Source organism: Leiobunum rupestre, chromosome 8 (genome assembly GCF_980474605.1).
Source record: "Leiobunum rupestre chromosome 8, qqLeiRupe1.1.hap1, whole genome shotgun sequence".
Taxonomy (NCBI): domain Eukaryota; kingdom Metazoa; phylum Arthropoda; class Arachnida; order Opiliones; family Sclerosomatidae; genus Leiobunum; species Leiobunum rupestre.
The window spans coordinates 30,385,448-30,409,357 of NC_143391.1; the positions used below are offsets into that span (position 1 = coordinate 30,385,448).

General features: G+C 38.0%; 1 protein-coding gene across 3 annotated transcripts; it reads left to right on the top strand.

The window, feature by feature from the left end:
- Positions 1-5,433: 5,433 nt before the first annotated feature.
- On the top strand, positions 5,434-11,822 carry Tab2 (TAK1-associated binding protein 2). Of its 3 annotated transcripts, none has more exons than XM_090156201.1 (8): positions 5,434-5,500; positions 5,596-5,888; positions 6,653-6,786; positions 6,857-8,101; positions 8,170-8,266; positions 8,328-8,498; positions 8,670-8,873; positions 10,433-10,910. In XM_090156201.1, the coding sequence occupies exons 3-8, from the start codon at positions 6,694-6,696 to the stop codon at positions 10,684-10,686; spliced, it is 2,064 nt and encodes a 687-aa protein (XP_090012327.1). In that variant the 5' UTR covers positions 5,434-5,500; positions 5,596-5,888; positions 6,653-6,693; the 3' UTR covers positions 10,687-10,910. The 3 variants fall into 3 exon arrangements, 2 of the variants coding, with proteins under 2 accessions (XP_090012327.1, XP_090012328.1); XR_016472878.1 differs by lacking the exon at positions 10,433-10,910 and adding exons at positions 11,043-11,099; positions 11,429-11,822 and having other exon boundaries at positions 5,447-5,888; XM_090156202.1 differs by lacking the exon at positions 10,433-10,910 and adding an exon at positions 11,043-11,384 and having other exon boundaries at positions 5,447-5,888.
- Positions 11,823-23,910: the final 12,088 nt, after the last annotated feature.

Genomic DNA, 23,910 nt, shown 5'->3' on the forward strand with positions numbered 1-23,910 from the left:
ACTCCAAACCATCGCCTGTAGGTCATCTGCAAAGACCTGAATAGCACTCGCAGCCGGGTAAACCCGACTCAGAGCGCCAACCATGACTAAATTGAAGAGAAGAGGTCAGCTACAAGAACCTTGTGGACACCCCTTGGTAAGTGACTTACTAAGAACACTACCGCCTATATCAATCGAAGCAATTCTGTTACTTAAGAAACTTTTGTATAAGAAATACAAGTTCTTTGGACAAGCAACCTGCCAGAGTCTTGATAGGACCCCCGGAACCCAGACATTGTCAAAGGCTCCCTCTATGTCTATGGAGATTAGACTGGTGTGCAGACCACTCTCTTTGTTATGCTTGACACATTCGACGATGTTATAAAGAGCATGCGTCGTGGAGCGGCCATGTTTGAACCCATATTGGGCTGAATTCATGAGACCTCTCTTATGAAGAGAGTAGTACAGTCTTCTTGATAAGAGTTTATCAAGAACCTTACCCACTACTGACAGTAGAGAGATCGGTCGGTACGATCGAGCGTTCCGCCTATCCCTCCCTTCCTTATAGATCAGTGCAATCCTTGCCACTTTCCAAAATTTTGGGAAGTGCCCAAGGGTCAAACATGCATTGTAGAGGCGCACGAAAACCAAGGGACAGACCAAGAACATAATCTTAAAACATTTTATAGTAATGACATAAAAACCCGGGGCTTTACCCCTTTTGAAGGAATCAATGACATTAAGCACTTCCTCTTCTTTAAAATCTACGTCGTCTGACTCGACGTACGGAGCTTCGACTGACTCTCTGATTTCCTTGTATACTTCAAGGTCATCAGCCTGCGAGTCGTCTAAAAAAAGAGAATTAAGAATCGTTTCATATGTTTCGGTAAGTCCCTCTGTCAGCGTGCCATCCTCTCGTTCCACACAGGAGACCTTGCCAGTTGCCAATTTATAAGGAAGAGAGTAAGGATCCTCCGTCGACACAGAAGAGCAGAAGTCCCTCCAAGACTCCAACTTAGAAGAAATGATAAGGCTCTTGTACTCTCTCTGGAGAGTCAAGAATTCATGTTTGTAGCGTTCTCTCACCAAGGGATCCCTAGCCACCTGCATACGTTTTCGCGCAGTGCGTACTAAATTTCGCTTTATGCCCAGACCCTCGTTCCACCAGGGAGCCGAGTTATATGTCTTGGCATTAGCATTACGCTTCTTACTAATCTCACATGCTTTATGGAAAATTTCATCTATAGAGGATGCACCATCATCGATCTGATCTCTAGAGACAAATGCTACCCCATTAAGAGCCTCAAGAGGACCAGCGACCTGGTCACGAAAACGATCCAAGTCCAGATCCCTCAAATTAACGTACCTGTCCCCATGGACCCTATCCATTATGGATATATTAAAGAAGATGAAATTATGGTCACTGTTGGAAATATAATCAGAGACTTCCCAACCAGTGACCATATTGAAAATATTCATAGTTGCAAGCGTCAAATCAATCCAACTATTGCCATTGGTACTAGAGAACGTGGGATCTGAGCTAGGATCATTTAACACGACCAGATCTAGAGACCCAGCAAAGTCAACACAGGCAACACCTCTAGGACAATTGTCCCTTGAGCCCCAAAGATTATGATGAGAATTGAAATCACGACAAATTATCATTCTACGGCCAGCAAAGTTTCTAATCTTTTCAGAAATTAAGTTTAAGTGTTCTTCCAAGACCTCCGACGGGGGCGGGGAGGTATATAAATGGAGAACACTAAAAAAGATAAATCCCCCGCCTTTATACCTATGATCGTAACGTAGTCACTAGTAAAAGATTAATTAAAAGAAACCTCGTATTAAAGATGGCAATAGCTGTCCTTGGGTTCTCGTCGGAGCACACCACCCTGGATGAAAGTGGGAGACCCACCAACCTACCGTCCACCACATGAGGTTCCTGAATAACTGCGATGTCGATACCGCCCTCCTGACAAGTCTGCCTTAAAGTAGACGTGGCAACCTTCCCTTTGCCAAGATTTATCTGGACCAGTTTAATATTATTGTCCATTGGGCTTAGTTCTGAAATCGGTTCTCGATCGCAGATATTGCAGTTCCCTCATGTAGAGTGGACAAAGATTGTCCAGAGACGAGTGCTCCGAGTTGAAGTTAGTCTTTTTATCCTTGTTACTTTTGACACAATTAATACAACCTCTAATGGCATTACTACATTCCGTGAACTTATGTTCTTCGGATCCACAAAGAGAACAGACCTGCTTATTATTTTGATCGCAGGATGCCATTACGTGTCCAATTCCCATACACTTAAAGCACCTCGGAATAAAAAGATACTCCCTCCAACCATGAATTTCCCACCCAATACGAAGCTTCTTTTTGCCTAATTTAAGAACGTTTAAAATGGTATTAGGAATTTCTAGCACCCAATTCTTGTCAGCTTCCTTTTCTACCATTTTCTTAATGTGAATGAAGTATTTGACGGTGATTTCATCCTCCCCACATTCAAGACGATTGCCTTCGATAAGTTTGCTTACGAGATCCTCCTTGGAGGTCTCTGGATCAACATTAAAAACAACAATCCTTGGTTTGCCCAAAGACGGATTACGCATAATTAAATGCTCAGTAAGACTCGCAGAGTCTTCAATGGTACGCTTCAATTTGTCAACATCATCCATGGTCTCTAGCTGGACGACCATACCCTGGCCCCTACAGGGTCGAACTGACTTAATATTATGGCCTTTTGGGTCTAACTCCTTTTCTAGACGCCGCCTAAAATTATCCGCCGTTTCCTCCATATCTTTCGGGTATAGCAAGACTACATTTTCTTGCCTCGGAGGCAATTTAACTTTAGCAACTTTTGGTTTGTTTGAGACGGAAGGCTTTCTCGTCTTAGACTTAAGGCGTTGTCATCCAACTATTCCCATGGACTCTGCCGCAGTAGGATCTACAGATGCTGAGGCTATCTCAGCGAAAGATGTTATACGGTGCTCTTGTTTAGCAAGAATTTCGATAGTCCGGTCTTTTTGCTCACTGGAACCCATCAGTTGAGCTATCTTCAAATTACTTGCAATGACTAAAGTCTCTAAGTTAAGTTAGAAGAGACCACCTATGGACTGTGAGAAGGTCTCTAGCTGTTTATAAATAGTTCTAATTTTGGCACCTACGCCGATTGACACCTTACTACTAGCGTTTGTTAAAACAGATTCTAGCTCTGAAGATAGACTCAGCAACTGATCCTCTATACGATCTTCAGTAACTTCCACCACTTCTGCCTCAGTACGGGGCCTGTTTACATGCATTAGACGGAAGGCATTCCTCACTATCAAATCATAACTATGCAAAGGACCCAACGAAACTTCTACTCCTTTTAAAGGGGGGTTCGATCCCAACTTAAAGGGCAACGCAAGTGAGCTGGCAAAAAAAAAGAAAAAGAAGCATGCTTTTCATCCCCCCCAACCCCTCACTTGGCCTTGGCAGAGGCGGGCAGAGTCAACCGTAAATTTCGCACTTTACTGACTTTACACACATTTTGCCACCGAACTTGCGTTGCCCTTTAATGTGGCACAGGGTGAAAACTCGGAACAGCTCCTTCTGAGTTTGCAAGTTCTCTCCCCACCTGTTTAAGGGGTTTTCCCCCGAGCTCTTCAGTTTCCCCTTCCATAAAAACTTCTTGAAGTTAACGGTAATAGTGAGTGTAGGGAGCTGTTGGCTCGCGTGGCATCAAAAGTAAATGGTGGCATGAAGGGCTTGCCACCACCCTCCGACGCATTGTAACCCGGCCACCTGAATTAATGGCTTTAAAAGTAGCTTGATGACTTAGGCCTAAGGTGGTTATTATTATTATTATAATTGGTGGACTATGTCATCCAACAGCCAGTTTTGTCAAGATTTTTAGCTTGACTGAGAAAGCAGTGAGATACTTCGGATCGATTAAAACCGTGGTTAAGGGAATAGAACCTCCAACGCGTTCTTTATGGAAGACCCCATCAATTTCCTTAATTCCCTTCACAATCAGCGATTATCAGCGCCGCAGGTGTGAAAAGCCATGGCAGGCAGCGGACAATATTGGAACCCTCGGAGGGCGACAGAAATACCAGAGGTTATATTCCCTTTAAAGGGCAGCGCAAGTGAGCTGGCATTTGTGTGATATGTATGCAAAGTGCGAAATTTACGGTAAACTCTGCGTGGTCTCGCTAGTACCGAGTGGAGGTGTAGGGGGTTAAAAAGCACGGTGCTTTTTCTTTTTTTTTGCCACAGATTTTGCGTTGCCCTTTAAATTAAGGGACTTTCAAGAGAGAGCTGTGGTGGGATTGAAGTCCATTTAAAATACGTCATTCGGTCGCCGTTCGTCGCGTTTACAAAGTTACACTCTGATTCAGTGACGTTTTTTGAATAGACTTCCGACCCCTCACACCTCCCTTGAAAGTCCCTTTAAAAATAGAATGTTTGGTTCTGCGCCAGTTAGTCACGGAAGATATCTTCCCAATTCTAACTGAACACATGTTTGATGATGACAGTGCCAGATTAAGGACTAGGCCTACTAGGCACTGGCCTATGGGCCCCCACCACTGATGAAATCAATGGATTTTTCTTCGGGACATGCGAGTTTTGCGTTTTTATCTGCCTAGGGCACAATTTTAAGTAAATCCGGTACTGAATGACGAACTTGGATCGCAACACCACGTTAATGTTTTAATGAAAAGGATTATCAAAATATACGTTAACGCTGAGGAAAATAAGCAGAGACATTAACGATCAAAAGAAGCAGTTCGAAAAAGACTCAACAGGCTTATACTTTTTCAAGGGCCATAAGAGTTCTTTATCCCTTTATCAGTGTGTGTAGAATCCCTTCTATCCTTATATCTCCCTTTTACATCCTTTGATTGCAATGTCAATGGCCAAATACTCAGGCACTGTTTATTTGTATTCCTATTATTTATTTAGTTCATTTTATTTATTTATATTAATATCGAAACTAATATATTCATAAGTATTACATAAACAGATAAATATCATTAAAGGGAATATAACCTGCAAAGCAATCTTTATGGAAGACCCCTTCAATTTTTCAAATTTCCTGCACAGTGGCGCCAAACATTTCTAAAGCCAAAGGCAAGAGAGGTTATATTCCCTTTAATATTTATTCACATTTCATTTTATAATTTGGAAATTTATTGGTACATTCCTCCATGCTTCCTTTGTTTACATATAACAGCTGACTGAGCTGAGCAGGGGGGGGGGGGGGGCAGAATAACAATTTTTACTTTTTTTAGCATAGTTAGCCGCGCATAGACGCCGTAGGCGGCGCCACGTAATTTTGTCCATATCACGAAGCGCTGGAGCTCGAAACCGGCCTCAATCTGACTCGTAGGTAGGTAGTTCCTATGTCTATGGTTAATAATTCCCAACTCTGCAAGTGACAAAGAATTCTGGCAGTATTCTGCTCTTGGAAAGTCAGAAACTCGGAACTTGAAAGCTGGAAGAGTGAGCATTGAGATGGTTGGCGCTGTCGTGTAATTCTGTAATAATTGATTATTATTATTATTGGAATGCAGTAGTTTTGAGGAGATTTAAACGGTTTATTTCTGTTAGTCAATTTAATTAAATACGTTACAGGAAGATTTACGCGCCAAGTCCGTATTCCAAAGTTTGGATGAAGGTGACAAGGCTTCAGTACGTAATCACTAATCTGTTGATGAACAACTCAGAATAAGACTTGGCTTTGAAATTGAAGGGAAAAAACACCCATTCGACTTTTAACAAAAAAAAAATGTATCACACAATAAGTGAAACTGTTTGGGAATGCATTTAAAATATTCAGAAAACTTTGAAATGTGTCACTTTACGAAATCACTTGAAAGTCATTCTCATGTATTGTGAAGGAAACTTTTTCTCTTAGACCAAAGAAGGTAATTGTATTTCAGTTCCAAACAGTTAATTAATTATTGTTAGGTAATTTGAACACCATGTGTTGTTGCATGAAAGGGTAGGCTTTAACCAGGCAAGAAAATCTGAAACTATTAACAGGGACATAACTTTTAACCCAAGAAAAAGTTAAGCACCACATAATATGATATACTGTTATTTATTTATTATCTGCTCAGTAAGCCTCTAAAACTGAGGACGGGCTTTTGTTTGAGCATCGATACATGTCATTTGCGTTAGAGACGAGAAGACAGTAACACGATACAAATTTATTTTATTACGATTTTGAAGAGAATCCATGTCACGTAAAAGGGAAGATACGTGGAGGCGTTAGGGGATAGCAGGCCCAGACTGACCCGGGCGGCCAACTGGCGGTCGCCGGTCAGATCAGGGCCAAAGAGGAAATATTTTGCATTAATGGGAAATGGGGCCAACACGATTGCATAGCCGATGGGGCCAACTACTAGTCAGTCCGGCCCTGGGGGATAGAAATAATTGCTTGGGAAGGAGAGTTCCAATCACTGATGACACTTGACGAGACGTTATTTTGGAGCTCCGTTGAACAAACTTGGGGCTTGGAATCATGAGGGAATGACCTCTAGTTTGGGAGAAATTGAGAGAAAAGAAATCATCAAAATTTAGAGTTAGATTGTTATAAAAAAATCATGGTCAATATTTGGTTTACGTTGAGAGAAAATCAAAATTTAAGTCCCAGAGATCTTAAATGAAATTTTTGGTTACTTTTTAGATTTTTTCTGAAAACTTGGAAAGTTAATTGAGATCTAAGTAATGGAAAACTCCTTAACAAACATGTTATTCCTAGAAATGAGAGAGAGATTTCCCAGAGTATCAGAAGAAAAAATCATTGAAACAATTAATAAGGTAATGTTTGCTTACGAAATCCAGTAACAAATCTTTAACTTGATTTCTGATTTATGAAATTTTCAATTAGGTATCAGGGGATCGCGAATCGTGTTACAAACTATTGTTTCAAGAGAATCGACAACAACTTGAATCTTCTACAAATAACACAAACTACATGGAAAATCCCGCTATTGGCTCTTCTAGAGCAGAGAGTTACTTCTTTCCAGTGGGTAATCAGAGTACTCCTAAGTCCGTGTTTTCCCAAAATCCATGGTCAAATAACCCGGTCAGTAGGCAAGTGAGCTCTCCTGCTTACCAGTATAATGGTAGCCATAGTGTCTTTCAAGAGAGTAGTCAAAGTGCTTTTGTTCCGAGACCAAGTGTACCATTGCCCAGTGCTCAATCGGCTCCAGTTGGCTTAGGTGATCGAGACTTTTTTGGTGCTTACAATAGTCAAATGAGAAAAAGTCAGACTAATCCGTATAACATTCAAAGCATCTATGAGCCACCCTTGCACAATAATCAACAAATGCCTAGAACTAGCACTGTTAAATTCTACGAAGAAAAAGTGAGCAATAATTACGGGGTGAAAGAGCCAAATAACAAAACTGTCTATACTAGTACTCTAAATATTAATCCAGCGCCTCCTTACTCACCTAATCAGTTTCAGTATACTACACAATCTATAGAGCCTAGTAAACAGTCTGCCATGTCTAGTAATTCCCCTCAGCACAGACAACAAAGCACCTTGGTTAATTTTCAAGTTAGTCCTTCCTTAAATCATGAATCGCATCCTTCATTCCGGTTTAGTGCCGCTCCAGGCAGTCGAAGCCAAAAACCGGCTCATGTGAACAGTTTTCAAGAAAATCCGCATCTGCAAATATCAATTTCGTCCTCAACTAGCTCAAACCCTTATCAATTGTTTCCTCAAGACGTGAGATCTACCAGCTATCATTATTCGCCAAACCACCCAATTCCTCAGAGACCCTCCCCATCTCACCAAAGGAACTTAAATCAATGTAGCAACTCACCGAAACTAGAAATTGGAATTAATTCTATTAGTCAAGGGATTCCGAGCCGTGTAGACCAGCTAATTCAGCCCAGTTTTATGAAACCCGCTCATTTGATTGGACCAATCTCAAAGCCATACCCAAAGACATCCACGGAAGAAATGGATTACAAACAAGCGTTAATTTCTTATCAGAAAACCAGATTAGCTCTATTAGAAAAAGAGTTAACTGAAGATAAAGATATATTAGCCAATTTAAAGACTGAAGTGTATCAGAAAGAACAACAGTTATTATACAAAAATCAACAAACACATTATATTAATGTGAGTACATTGTGAATTTTTAATGGAAAAACTAGGAAATTAGTTCCAAAGATATTGTTCATTTTTAGCCAGATGAAATGCAAAAATTACGGGAAGAACTAACAAAATTAAGGGTGGAATGCCGTTGTCTTTCAATTGAAGTGGATCGTCAAATGAATTCACAAGGTCTTTACGCCAAAACCTTTTCAATCTAGATAAACTTGGGACTAATTTCATATTTCTGCAGTTCCTTTAGGTGTAACTGACGCTGACTTTTACCAGAACATTTTTACTGGTCAACTTGGTAACAACATTTCCAGCTCCCTAATTGGTGAAGTAGCTAATTCACCTGGAGCATTGGCTGCGGCTGCGGGTGCAATAGCCACAGCCATTCCTTCACCGTATGCAGTAACAGCTAGTAAATATCTTCTCTTTTACCAAGTCAGATATAATATAGAGGTTAAGCTTGCGCTAAAGTATTTGTAAAAGTGTAGACTGCAAATAATAAAGCTAAGTCTACTCATTTTTTAGCGCCTGCTTAAACTCTCCTTTGTCTTATCTTGCCTCTAAAGTTATTGTTTAACAATAGAAATCGGGGAGGATTTATCTCCTAGTCACCAAAAAACATCCTCTCCTCAAATAAATCATCTTCCAATGTCTGTATCTGGAGTAGAAGATGATGAAGAAGATAAAATTAAGTGGAACTGCCCGAAATGCACTTATTTGAATCACCCAGATCTTAACGTTTGCGAAATTTGTGAAACAGAAAGGCCACCTTACGCTATAGATTCAAGTAGGTGTCTTCGACTTTCCTCAAATGTCAAACCTTGCTATTGTCATCCACAAGGGTTTTAAAGATTTTTTTTAGCTATACTTGTGCTAGAGCAGGATTAAAATGTTGTGGCCTTAAGTAAAATAATTTATAGTTCTTATCTGAAACTTTTTTTACCCAATTTCACACAACTTTTGTTGGTCAGCTTCTATCCAGTCTAATTGCATAGTTTGAAAACTTATACTTTTTGTCACCGCTTCATAAAAATTGTTAGAAAAGCTGGCCATCATAAATCCCATAGTATGACTATTTTTTTTTAAATTGCGTAAAAAACTTAAAGATGGTGACAATATTATGAAACTTAAAAGTAAGACATTTGGCCCTAGTTGACAATATTATGAAACTTAAAATAAGACTATGGGTTAAAAGTTTTGCCGCTAGTTTTGTATAGAGAAGTTGGATAATTTGACACAGACTTGAAGCATCAGTTTTGTAGTTTTATTACATATTTTTAGCTATGGTAAATACATTGCGCAATTAGAATGAAAAACGGTTTTTAATTTAAAAAACTTGAGAAAGAAAATGTGCCAAGTAAAAAAATTAAACTTTTTAAAAAATAAAAATTCAATAAAATTTTAGTATCGCAAACTCCTTCCTGAAACTCTTAAAGAAAAAATTATATTATCTAGCTTTAAACAATTAGCCTTTTCAATGTGAGAAGTTCATTGGATGAACTTAAGCGGATGATTTACCATTTTAGACAACCACCATCTGTATGTTATCAAAAAGGCTAATTTGCTCACAATATTTGCGGGACTTAAAGCATTTTCCATTGGGTTGCTCCAAGCAGTCTTGAGTTGCCCCGAAAAAAGAAACTTATACCATTGTGGAAAAAAGGAGCTAAATTTTCAGGTATAATTTAGCCTGACTTTCTGAGCGTAGCCGACAATACGCGCTCTGTTAAAAATTTACTTATCATTGGTAGCGGCTCTATCTTGCATCCCTGCTAAAACTGTGATGTCACTGTCAAATCTGGATTAATTTTCGAGCAGTCCCAATGGAAAACTTATCAGATAATAAACTGTTTCAGCATCTCGCGAGAATTAGTAAAAATTTAACATCTGTCTCTCTGGAATGTTTGATGGCCACTTGGTGAGACTAGTTATTCAGGTTTACTCGCTTACATTGATGAATTTGGGTGGTAAAACACCCCTACTTATTTTTGGTTGTTGATTTCCCTTAAAATGTTGAAAAGGAGGAGTTTGCGAGCCACTCTTTAACAACCTATTGCTATTATGTAGCTAAGGTTATTTTAAATTTATTTAGGGAACTTTAAATGTACTTTATTTAGTGAAACATTATCATGTGTTAAAATAACTTTTTTGATTATTTTTTGCATACACTGAGAAATAATTGTAAGTAAAATCATTATATAATGGTAAATTTAAATATAAATTTATAGTTTAATTCCAAAAAGCTTCCAATAACAGTGAAACACAACTTAGGCAGTTCAATTAACCACCCCTTTTGAAATATAAATATGAAAATTTCCAAGACTGTTTTAATTGCACGCATAATAGGTTGGGTGCCTGGTAAGAAGATGTTCAAAAGCGAGTGTACCTGCGTAGATGGTGGAAGTGTTGGAAATTGCGTTTCAATGAGAAAAGAGGACATGGGACCCATTCCATACCAATCTTCCGAAACACATAGTGGTCTTAGTCGGGTTCAGATTAAAGTTACTCGTAAACTTAGCCCAAATCAGAACAGAGTTACTCTACCAAGAAACGGGTTACAATTAAAATTTACTCACAATGTAGGAACTGTTCGAAGATAGTCTTTTTTAGTTAGTGGAGTTTATATAATCGAAGTTAAACAAATATTGGATTTAACTTAAGAAAAATCCTTGTCAATTATACGATTATTAGATTCCGATGTCATTTACATATATGAAGGTAAATGTAAACTTAAATTGTGGATTTATTGTAATTTTAACTGCATGACTTGAATTTAACCAAGTCAACTTAGAAAGCATGATGTTGAATTGATTGAATATGAATATTGTTTTGTGTTTCATTGTTATAACATGGATGCAGTGTCTAATATTGACTTAACCCCCAGATTTTTTTGGTTATAACTCTTAGAAAGCAATCATTTTCTTTTCGTGACAAAATTTTTTTGATTTACTTTCAGTGTAACTATTTGAGGAACTATGGAAACTAAATTTTTATAGGAAGGCGATCTATCTAGGTTAGTAATAGTCATAGAATTTTTTTTTAACTTGGTTTAGTCAAAGGCTAGGATTCTTTACCCTTCCCCTGCCTTTTACCGAAGGAATTATCAATAATTAGTTCCATCATATACCGTTTTATACTGTACTTTATATCGTTAGCCTTTTGTTGTCTTTTTTTACTAACCAAAAGCCAATAAAAAAGAATTTTATGTGTCTTTATGTTTGTTGGCCAAAGTTTTTATGTTTGTTAGGATTTCTTTTACATTTTCACTATAAAACAATGTTTATAAATTACTAGCAAAAGCCAGTTAGGTGACTGATGTTTGAACATTGCGTTATGTTTCAGAATAGTTGAACTACTACTACTTGCGTACATTTAATAATGGTAGCTTTTAAAATCATTGTTCCAAAGGATTTTTAACATTAGTTTACATGAAAAGTTCTAGGACATTTAAGTATTTAATATTTACCACTTTAAAATTATAAAGTTATGGTTTTAAAATAGTATGTAACTGTACATTTTGTACTATGAGCAGTTCACTAGACCTCAATATTTTGTTATAAAATGTTTGTAAATTGTAAAGAAAATACGATACTGCTTTTTTTTTCGTTTTTTTTTAAGGAATGTGTACATAAGAATCCAATTACTTGATGCCATCCCGGATGATGTTATATTTTGTATAAATAGAAGGGATGGAAAAAGTTTTTGTCAATATGTAAATAATATTAAAAAAAAATTATTTAATATTTGGTTTAAAAATTTGTGGGAAACGCGTCATTAGATGTTTTAATTGACAAAAATATGACTTACACCATCCAGGTCAAAATAAAGAAAATAATAACGACAAAAAAATTTAATTTTTGCTGCAGAAATATATTTAGTTGCTTTTCCAGTTCCGGGGTTCGGTACCCCTGTAACCTAGAAATATGAATGACCCGTATTTCCATCCTCCTAGCTGTAACCACCTCCGGATGGCCTGGGTGAGTGGCGACCCTGACCTCATTCTCATAATTCACAGAATCACGGCTGATTAACTGAAATGGTAAGTAGGGACATCCCCCGTAATGGCATTTTACCATATTTTCCCTTTTTACCTCTCCGAGGGGACAAAGTCCCCTAGGAGGGGTTATACAACGACCGTGTCTGTCTGTCTGTGGGTGGGTCTGTGGGTGGGTGGGTCTGTGGGTGTGTCTGTCTGTCAGGACTGCGAACGCGTTCGCATTTTCGGTACGCAGTTTCTCAAAGGGTTGGCAAAACCACCGTGCGACGGTGAGCGTTAACGGATGCATTTGCGGTTTGGTTTGGATGGTGTTTTTTCGCTCACCGTCGTGACGGTTTGGTGTATTACGTTTTTGTAATGTTTATGCGTAGGTTGTGAGTGTTGAATTTGTTGTGTTTGTGTTCTGATGGTTGTGCATGTTGAGTCTGTTGTGTTTATATGGGCGTTTTCTCTCCAACTTCTTCTTAATGACTTTGGGACGGACCGAGTGCTGAGTGTAATGCTACCTCTCAACGTTCAATGGCAGGGTTTCCACCAGTTGTACACGGTATTCGTCTTAGTATCAATTTGCGATCGCATCGGGCGGGATTTGAACCCGAGACCTCCTGATTGACAGGCGGACGTTCTACCACAGAACCACCGACACTTGTTACGCCTTATTGAAAATTAGACCTTCAGCTTTATCGGAAGCGTATTTAATAGAGTACGAAATTTTGGTTTAATTGAAATAGAATTGAAATTGAAATTATTGCATCGAAGAAATTCTACTTTAGCGTTTCTCTATTGATTAAAAATAAATGCGCCACCCAGGTTTCGAACCCAGACCATTCGGCTTGGCAGTCGAGCGCTCTACCACAGAACCACCGATAGCTCCTTAGATTCACTGAAATTAAGACAGGCATCGTAAGCATAATAGGTAATAAAGTCTTTTTTTATTAATGAATTTATGAAGGCCTAATCTGGTATTTTTTAAAGGTTAAATCTTGTTTTAGCGCAGTCAGCCGAGATTAGAGGGTTAAAGGGTAGACCCTGTGGGTGGTCCACTTTTTTAACGACCTATATATAGTTCTGTTAATTCAAAGGAGATAATTTAACGTTAATTGCTTTAAGAGCTGGCGGTTCGTCAAGTGGCTCTCTGTGCTTTGTTGATGGTAAGGTTTTTGCTTCTTGTAAATACATTTGGTGTGCATATTTGGATATCTACGATTTCTAACGCAGTCAATGATTTCTTGGGTGTGCGAGTCATTATATGATATTGGAAATTGGACGGCATTGGTCTTTTTCATGTGGTATGCGTCACAACGTCAACAGGAAGTGAACGAGTCGTCCACTACCAGATATCTACGGTATCTTCATCAAGGGCGAGTGTTGAAATAAAATGAGCGTTAAAGATGCGGCAAGTATTTCGTAAGAGAGTAATTCCAAAAAGCCTCTGTAGATATTTCTTTCATTAAAATTTGCTTCGTATTATATTTAACTGATAAACTTGTTCTGTAAAAGGGTTTAATTCAATTGTGCATTGTTATAGTACGTCTAACTTACTGTTGTAACTACTTAACTTATGATATTCTGAATAAATTAAAATTGGTCGTTTCGTCTCAATTATTTTAATTATAATTAAAATTTTATACCGGGCGGCATAGAAATGGGTTAATATTTTTAACAAATAACTCTAAATTGCGGAGATATATCTTTAAGGGTTATCTCGATAAATTAATACCACTAGGGACAATTCTTCCGAGGAGAGGTATATTTTGGCTTGCCAACTTGTTTTACTGTGACCTGGAAGGCTTGCCGTAGTGCCATACAAAAACGTACAAAGTTTGGTTTATTCAAAACTGTAAGCTGTCACTGCCTATTATCAGAAGTATATAATAATTAGGGTGGGAGTATATAATTATACTAATTCTTTGTTACCACTTTTGACTCACGGAGGTGCACATCTGCTAAGAAAAAAAATTTCAAAATATAGAGCGTCGACAAACATTTGAAGGAGAAGTTAATATTAAAGGGGCTCCAAAGTTCGGTGGCAAAAAAAAAATAAAATTGAGCATGCTTTTTATCCCCCCAGCCCCTCACTCGGCCTTGGCAGAGGCGGGCAGAGTCAACCGTAAATTTCGCACTTTACTGACTTTACACACTTTTGCCACCGAACTTTGGAGCCCCTTTAATTATTAATATTTGTGCAATTCTGTTAGCCAAAGTCTTTCATTTTACGCAACGAGAGATGTCGCCACCGCGTCGAAAGAAAGGCACTTTTTACAACGACCATGTATTAGAAAAAATGCGATCATGCACATTTTATAAAATGTCCATGATACAGGCTTGTATAGTCTGTTACAAAAGTCTTCGACAAAGGGAGTTTTAGCAGTTATCTTAAATTTTCTCGAAACGTGTAAGCGATAGAAAAATGAAACCATAAGCAATTTTTAATACTTTTTTATTTGCTTTCACATGGAGTTGTTGTATTTTGCAAAGCGATAATAGTTACGGCGGAAACGCCAGATGTCGTTTTTGACAACTTTTCAAATAATAGAGTTACGCCTCTGAAACCGGCATTTTCGGATTCAGGGTGTTCAATTCTAGGAGGATTCAAGCTAATTATCATATTCCTAGATGCTCCTAGGCGATTTTAACATGGCGAGTATGGGATCTTTCATAATCCCCCCCCCCCCCTGGATAGAGTTGTTATAGACATCTGCTTCAACTTAAGATAATATTTTATGGGTTAGAAAGAGTATTTGAGTGATAAAAAATTGTGCTTTTCCCAAATTTTTTAACTTTCATGGAAACTGAAAACGTTTACGGGTTTTATGGTCGAGCTATTCCATTTATAAAGGGGAAAGTGGATGTCGGACGGCCTTTATCCTGCTTTAACAGCCTATTTTCAACAACGAAATCCCGTTAGGGAACACTCATAAATTACTTAAAGCAGTGAAGGGTTTGTATCATACAGGGTTGCCACACGTCAGGGAAAACAGGGAAAAGTCAGGGAATTTAAAAATGGGCCTAAAAAGGTCAGGGAAGTGTCAGGGAATTTTAAGAATTGGTGAAAAGTCAGGGAATTCAATTTTATCTTGGCACTTTTTGAAGGAAATTTAACTCTAGATCTATGACAAATTCTACGATTATAATTTATTTCCTTGAATGTTTGGCTAATTTTTTCAACGTTGCAATAACCTTTTTACTGAAATATAAGTCCCATCTAAATTTATTAACTTCTGATAAAAGTAAAAAATATAAGAAAAATTTTGGCCTTAATAAGTCAGGGAAAATCTCTTAAAATGGTCAGGGAAAACAGGGAATAGTCAGGGAATTTGAATCTGAAAATTTTGTGGCAACCCTGTCATAGATAAAATAACTTCGTATATAGATAGGAAACTTCATGTTGTAGAAGTGAAGGCAGAATTTTGGCCGACATCTGGTGGCGGCACCCGAATAATATTATTTGGTGAAGTTCGCACTACACGAAGTCCGTACTAGAACCTTGGTGTATTTGAAGACATTTACCTTGCAAAATACGTTTATTCACAAAACTCCGACCTCAAATTCCTCATTACGTTCTACGCTCTTGAGAACACATCCAACTGGCGCAGTCACTAGATGTCAGGGCAATCTCTTGAGAGTCAGTTTGCCCCATTGACGTTTCCTATCTATATACGAAGTTATTTTATCTATGGTTTGTATGATCTTATCCGAGGTAGCGCCTATGATCAAAAGTGGATATATCCACTTTTGCTATGATCTAGCATCTGCTACAGTCAAATTAAAAAGTCATACGAAAGTTTTTTTTAAATAAATTTATCAAAATATAAGCAAACGATGCAAAAATTATTTTAAAATGCGAGTAACATTATTTATAAATTCAAATTCACCAATAACGACTAGGAAAAACTAATAGCGTCTGCTTTAGCCGCTACCTAACTATTTCGTGAAAATTTGGCTATAAAATGGGATATTTCGGCTATTTTTCGAAAAAACATTTTGACAGTGGGCGGTTTTTCGGCTAGTTTAATTTCCGTTTGGGCTGCTAGACGTCACTTATACCTGGTAACTCCTCTGACCAAAGATAATATAGAACTCCGTACCCTAGATTCGAATAGGCCTTTCCATAAAATATTTAAACATGCTTTCACTGTTTTTTCAACGTCACCCACCACAAATTTCGCTAAAATTAAACATTAGGTTGGCTGTACTGTACTTTTTGAATTTTCCGGTAAGATTTCCCCAAACATTTTACACGGAGCTCGGGTTAGGCTTAGTGATATCAGAGTTCAAACTTATTTTAATTTATTTTCGATACTAATTAAATGAATTATTATTGCAATACTCATATGAACTCTGTGAGAGTATTGTTCTTACTTAGATATTTATTAGCTAGTATTTTATGATAAACAACAATCTTTACCTGATACACTACTGTGCACTATGTTCCAAAACGCCCAAAAAACGGCATAAATTCCCCATCGAATATTTCAAAAATATTTTTGCATATTATGAATCCGTGTAAAATCAGATGGCAACCACATAAATTTTGATTCTCAGTGACCCCTAGCGGTGAAACTAGCCCCCTGGCGGAATATCGCCACAGCACTAATCGCAATCTGTAGTTTTCCATCGGGCTAGTCAATTTTAAAAATTTCAGAATTTTCCCACTGCCCATTTGGTTTCCGCCACCGAAAGAAAAGTGAAAAATCCCAATTTCGTCCATTTCGGCAGAGGTTTTTCTCGAAAAGCCGCAGGTACCATTTCAAAATTTTAACGACAACTACTAGTACAAAACCCCAAAATTATCTTCTAATTACTTTCAAGCGTTGATCTCCGCGTAATTTAATGAAAAATTAGTTTTAAATTTAAAAATAATTTTCCTAAAATAGCCCAAAACCGCCAAAGTTTTGGGCTAGCTTTGGCTGGAAAGAAAATTATTTAGCTTATTGTACCAAAATGTTTCTTTCGTGTGCCTTGCTTTATTCAGTATTATAATTCCATATAACATTTGAAAATTCAATGTTCGAGAATGTACAAGAGGCTGTGAAAACGAGGCGCCATTCAACTAGACGAACTTTTCCTAGAACACAAGTGCGCTGCGGGTTGAACACTTCTACAAGTGCCTGGTAGGTCAAAAATCTGAAACTTCAGTTTCCGTTCTATAGGACATGTGGTAAAGAATAATTGGGTTGACCATTTTTTTACTTTCTTTTTTTTTAAATTAAAGAAGTCGAAAATAACGACCAATTCTATAGAACTTAAAGTGAAGTTTGAAATTTTTGACCTACCAGCGCCTGTAGAAGTGTCAACCCCGCAGAAGTGTACTAAACGAAGTATCGAGGCTGGACCACGGGCCACGGCGTTGCCTTCCACTTTTTATAACCTTAATTATCTGGTTCCATTTCATCTTCGCCCTATAACTACTTAAAGAACCAATTAATTTTCTTCAGACGAATCAAATGAAATCTCTGACGAGGACCAACTCCTCGAAGACTAACACTGAAAGCACATTGAAATAGAAGATGAAATGGACCCATATAATTAAAGTTATATTTGTAATATAACATGTGCTAATAAGGCGTTAGTTTTATTTTTTACATTGTATTATGGAATTACAATACGGAATAAAGCCAGGTAGACGAAGAAAACATTTTAGCACAAAAACTAAAATATTTTTTTCAGCCAAAGCTAGCCCAATTTTTTGCTATTTTAGGAATTTTTTTTAAATTTAAAACTAATTTTTCTTTAATTTGCGCGGAGATCAACGCGTGAAATTAATTCGAAGATAATTTTGGGGTTTTGTACTAGTAGTTGCCGTTAAAAGTTTGAATTGGTACCTGCGGCTTTTCGAGAAAAACCTCTGCCGAAATGGACGAAATTGGGATTTTTCACTTTTCTTTCGGTGGCGGAAGCAAAATGGTCAGTGGGAAAATTCTTAAAATTTTAAAATTTACTGGTCCGATGGCCAATTATTGATTGCGATTAGTGTTGTTGCGATATTCCACCAGGGGGGCTAGGGGTCGCTGAGAATCAAACTTTATGTGGGTACAATCTGATTTTACACTGATTCATAATATGCAAAAATATTTTTAAGATATTCGATGGGGAATTTTTGCCGTTTTTTGGGCGTTTTGGAACATAGTGCTGTGGCTGGCTGTTAAGCCTTAGTTCACAAGGCTATAAACTGTTAAACATCATCGAAACCGTAATAAATTATTCGTTATTTTAGTTTTAGGACTAGTTAAGTAAACGAAATACTTTTATACTTTAAATATTTGCATAAGTTAATGCATTAACTTATGATATTTGATATAACAAATTAAACAAGATCACTTGGATTTATTTTAGGTAAGTATTTTGTAAATACTTACACTCGGTAGCAGACGACATATGGAGCTCAAGAGTCGAGCAAGGGTAAAAACAAGGAGTAATATATATAACGTTGATCTAAATCATCCTTGAAAAAAACAGTTTTCCTTCGCCCTCTTACCGTAACGAACATTTTATGGAAAGGTCTATTCTGAGCGCTTGCCGATTGTCGGTTTTGTAACGAAGCGCTTACCCACTTCCAGCACGTGACATCCGAAAAATCGGCTTCTATCGCTCGCTGTCATTGTCCTCTCACGGCCAACCTTGATGACGCTCGAACAGCGCGTCATCAAAGTTGGTCATAGTCTTATCTATAGTTGGTTGCCATGGTAACTATGAAGCTATTTTTTCGGAGTTCCGACAGGCTTTTATTTCGAATCTAGGGTACGAGGTTTATATTATCTTTGCTCTGACTCAGGCGTGTTACATGGTGACTAGATTATCTGACAATCTCGCGTTGGGACTCATTGTTATAAAAGTATTGAAATAAAAATGACCAATTTCGGCCCTCTCATTTTTACTCGCGGTCATTCTAGGCATAACTTTCAGAAATAAAATTAACGTGTGACTGATATGGGACTGACTCATTTATTGTTATTTACGGATGTCACATAACTCGCTAGGTACGCTCGTGTTAAACTATTACTGGGAGGTTTGGTCTTTGGGTCGCCACCCTCCACTGAAAAATCTGGTTTGGGGTAAGACTACTTATCTAAATTTCTGAGATTAACATTATGGTCACGCTTATCTCATAAACCTCTTCTATATTATTGTATCGGACTAAATTTACGTAGGTTAATGGTTTTCTCATCTCACTAGGTAGAACAAGACTACCAGAGATAATTGAACAGGTTAGCCTAAGGGCGCGGAACTTCCCAAAAGGGACGAAGCTAGAGCAAGGTTCAGGTGGGGTTATTCATGGAGAAAAGAGGTTAGGGAGATGAAATAAGTAGGGTGCTTCGCTCCCCTTCCGTGCCGCGCTCCACAAAAAGTTGGGAGAATTGGCGGACGACAAAAAGGGGTATCCAGGTAATAACGGCGGAGTCAAGGGTAGAAATCAGAGGAGTATCATAACGACGGAGTGAGGCGTAGACATCAGAGAAGTATCATAACGGCGGAGTCAAGGGTAGAAATCAGAGAAGTATCATATCGGCGGAGTGAGGCGTAGAAATCAGAGAAATATCATATCGGCGGAGTTAAGGGTAGAAATCAGAGTAGTATCATAACGGTTATTTCCACGTGCAATAGAAATAACTTTTTTGAAAATCTAGGAGTACATAGAAAATACATCCAATTGATTCGTTTCTTTTATTTATGGAGAAAGGAGGTGGAGAGGAAATGGTGGTATTTTCTTGCGTTGAGCTGAGACTCTTTTCACTCCTTCCGGCAGGTGAAGAAAAATTAAGGACACGGCTTTTTCCTCGCATCATGGAAATCGATAGCTCCGCCATAAAAGAGTCACGCCCACCTAGATAACAGAAGAAAAACCGAACAAATTGAACTGATTTACCTCGTAAAATGGTTAAAAACGTAATCTACGATTTTAAGTATAATTAATTAATTAACTATTAATTCATTCATTAGGCAATATGATAGAGGCGTTCATAAAAATGTCTAAAATTTCGGATCAAGATGGGGTGGTTAAAGTAACAATAATTTAAATATCTTCAATTATACTTTAAAGTCTCAAATGGGGCTGAAAGTTTAAATCCCATCCGAAATACGATCCTGGATACGCCCTGGTCAAATACCACACAGGGAAAAACGAACGAGGGCAAAGTCCCCCCAGAAATAAAATTGAGGAAAAATAGCAATCAGGGAAAAATTTATAATTTCAATTCCTTTATTTGGGTCCGAACTCAGTCTTTTTACAGAAATTATTTTGGGATAGCCCTTGTCAAATACCACCCATGGAGTATGATGTTTATCGTAGTATTATAGTAAAACCAATCCTTTCGTTAAATAAAGTTTAATGTCTTCTGAAAAAAGGTCACCCAGCAGCATAGGTGCGCGTTGGCTAGGCTACAGCGCGAGCTTCCGCACGCGCTCATTGTAATATCGGAAAGGAGGTCATGCATCGCTCGAGCTACCTAAAGCTCGGCCTGATTTTTTCAAAACGCCGATGAAGCCTTTTAAATGAGCCGGTTTTTGGCAGGGTATATTTGAATGTTCAATCAGGCGGGCCCACCCCTGGTCAAGCACGGTATTCCAATAAAATTGACCACATAAAATTGATTTCAAACATTATCCTTTCATCCATCCATCCATCATAAGATGTTGAAACTTTGCAGTCCATCTATAGTGTTAGGGAAGATAATGGAGTAGAGCCAGAGTAAACATCGAGTCCAAGGCCGGCCATAGTAGAGGAACCAGAAATATTATCTAGTGCGCAACTCCGCGGTCGTGACGTAGCAATTTTTTTCCCATTTCAAATTTGGCCCCATGTGACTCGTACGGCAGTTTGATTCTAAGCCACGCGGTATACAATTATTTAAAATATGGTTTATCAAAATAAATGTTGTTATTTAAACTGCAAAAGCAATACGAGGTTTAAAGAACGCGACGAAATGAAAGACGTTATTTTTTACCCATTCCCAAAACCAAAAACCAAATTGGAACTCTGTAAATCGTGGATAGCTGCATGCGGAAGGACCGATTTAACACCAGAAAAAATAAATAAAAGACATTACGTGTGTTCAAGGCATTTCAATGGAGCCTCGAACCCATTACCTGGTTTTGGAATTTTAAATTGGATGGTAAGGTATACGTCCTTCCAGCTCAAGCCTAAGGACACTGGTGGTTGTTAAAGTGAGCGTAGCCCTAGCAGCGTAAGTAGTATAATAACAATAAGTATGACAATTATAAAAAATATTTATCCGAACTTATTTTCATAGTTATTGCGCAATCAAGGTTTAATTCAGGACGCAAGCCCCATAGTTTTTTAATATACTTCTGCAAAGATCGGTAACATCTTTTTCTGTAAAGAATGCGTTGGAAGTTATATTATCTTAATAGGATTAAAAATTAGTGTAATTTAATAATTTCTATTTCGCTATTATAATTGAGGTGGTTACGTAATTTAGGGAGCTGGGGTCGATTTTTTTGTGTTACCAGAAGAAAATAGGGGAGAAGTACGTTTCTGTAGCTTTGGGCCATGGAAGCTGCTAGGCGACCCTTGTCCCTAAAAACCAGACTCGCGCCAGAGAAATTCAAATTTTGCCAATCAACTAACAAGACTGGTGATAAAACGCAAACTATTAGATTCATTACATAAATCAAATTTTGAATACATATAATTACATTTTTAAAGATAAATTAAATTTTTCAAAAACATTGTTAACAATACTCACAACACTAAACAAATCCTTAAGCCTTAGATAGGCAGATAAGAAACAGACGACGCGAACTCTAACCCACAAAATAGTTTTGCCATTTTACTTACGTCTTTAAGCAGTTAGTGTAACCATCCGCGATTTCCCGCCAAAACCGCTCTCTACGAAAAGGCGCGAAAAAATCGAAAAAGTGACGCCTCTAGAAATCTTGTAAGAAACGTACTTTTCCCCTATCTTCTTCTGGTGTTACTTAATATGTGAACGGCCCCTTAATAGCCTCTTCGCCTTGAGTGCTAGATTTGGCAGTTTCTTTCAATCTTTTCGCAGTCTCAGGTGTCTTGTAGGGGCAACAATAAGAAATGGGTTTTGGTCAAAGAACGTTTCTCTCGCCAAACTGCTGCGCTTAAGTATCTTTTCTTGTTTTATTTTTCCATCTTTCATCGCTCTTTATTTATTTACAGATAAGTAGAAAGCCTTAAAATTAGTTCGTTAGCAGTAATACGGGTGACTGGTTATATATACGTAACACCATAAGTATATAATATTTTTTTTCGATAAGTATTTATCTAGTGCAAATAAAAATAAATACATAATCCAATGGTTGCGAAACTACCAACTCGTACACCACAAAAGGTGAGAGATTAGTATAAACGTTACCAGAAGCGGATAATATATCTCTCACGAGAAAAGTATTCATCTTCCTATTCCGCTAATGTTATTAGCTTGAAACATGTTCCTACCCAAGGTTCCGCGTTTTGGAGGAAAACATAGTGCAGGGCGAAATTCGTCATATAGGGAGTTTTTAAAACTAATACAGCTCGGAAAATGATTTATTAGTTACAACATATAATAATTTTAACATTTTACCTGGTTAGGAAAAGTAATACGTGCCGTACATTTTGAGAAGTGATACCGTGTACACATCCGTGGTTTGGCGGGAAATTCGCACTAAGTGGAATCTGCTCTTATGGCCTAGATTGATACTTCTCTCGCGAGAGATACATTATCAATTGGCCTTTCTATTATTTCTATAAAGTAACATTGGCCAAGGAGGATAGGAAGGGAGGCGAAGTAGGAGGGATGAACGCGCCAGCATCCTTGTAAGAAGTTTAGCGCGAACTCGGCGGGAAAATTTCGGAAAAATGGCGGCAACACGTAGTGTAGCGGCCGCAATCTTGCCGCCATTTTTCCGAAATTTTCCCGCCGACCGCGCGCTAAGCTTCTTACAAGTTACAAGGATGCTGGCGCGTTCATCCTTCCTACTTCGCCTCCCTTCCTATCCTCCTTGCATTGGCGTTCTTGTTTAGATGTATCGGGCGCGTCACTCGTGACGTAGAAGTGTCGTTTCGCTATGACAGCCAATAGACGCTAGCAGAGTTGCCAGAATAATATTTTAGATCTCGCACAAACCAACTTTAAAACTAGCCCAAATTCCCGCACAAGCCAAAATCTGATTAACCCCAAAAGAGCCCAAATTCCCGCCCAAGAAAAATTACCGATTTCTGCTATAGAACGGGAATTGGCGCGTTATTTGAAAATAATTTTGGAAAATTATTGAAAACATCACAGTTTGCAAAGCTGGTTCCAGCTTATATTTTCTAGGAACGTTGATTCCCGTTATGAAGGATGGGGTTGGAAGGGGAAAACCGGTACCCCGTTACTTCGCCTCGAATATTTGGCACCAGCCCAAAAAACCGCCTCCCGCCCAGAGGTTTCACGCGTGCTCCCTGAAATAAAAAAAATGCGCGAGCCTTTTACGCTGAAATATTATAAAGCACGTGGAACATTTTAGCAGGTTGAGCAAGACATGAATTAAAAGTCGACGAGTCGCCCTTTTTAGAAAGATCTAACCTTCAAAACTGAACTGAACTCCTACGTATCTCGTGACGAAAGCGATACATTAAAACAAGTTCGGCAAGCGTAATGACTTTATAGAACGGCTTATTTCTGACGTTACTAAATGTTACGGGGGAGTTGGGACTTATCATAGTCTTATACCGGTAATTAAGTTATCAAACATTTTAACTTACAGTTCCAATTCGTTTCTTGTTTTTATCAATTTTAAATAGTATGATTAGTTTTCTAGAGGTAAAACAATAAATAATACTGATTTTGAAAGAAATTTAATATTTTTAGGA

Excerpts from the sequence above, each read along its gene's own strand:
- Tab2 (XM_090156201.1), top strand. The coding sequence starts at position 6,694 with ATGGAAAACTCCTTAACAAACATGTTATTCCTAGAAATGAGAGAGAGA. Across the intron at positions 6,787-6,856 it reads TCATTGAAACAATTAATAAG|GTATCAGGGGATCGCGAATC; the intron begins GTAATGTTTGCT and ends ATTTTCAATTAG. Across the intron at positions 8,102-8,169 it reads AACAAACACATTATATTAAT|CCAGATGAAATGCAAAAATT; the intron begins GTGAGTACATTG and ends GTTCATTTTTAG.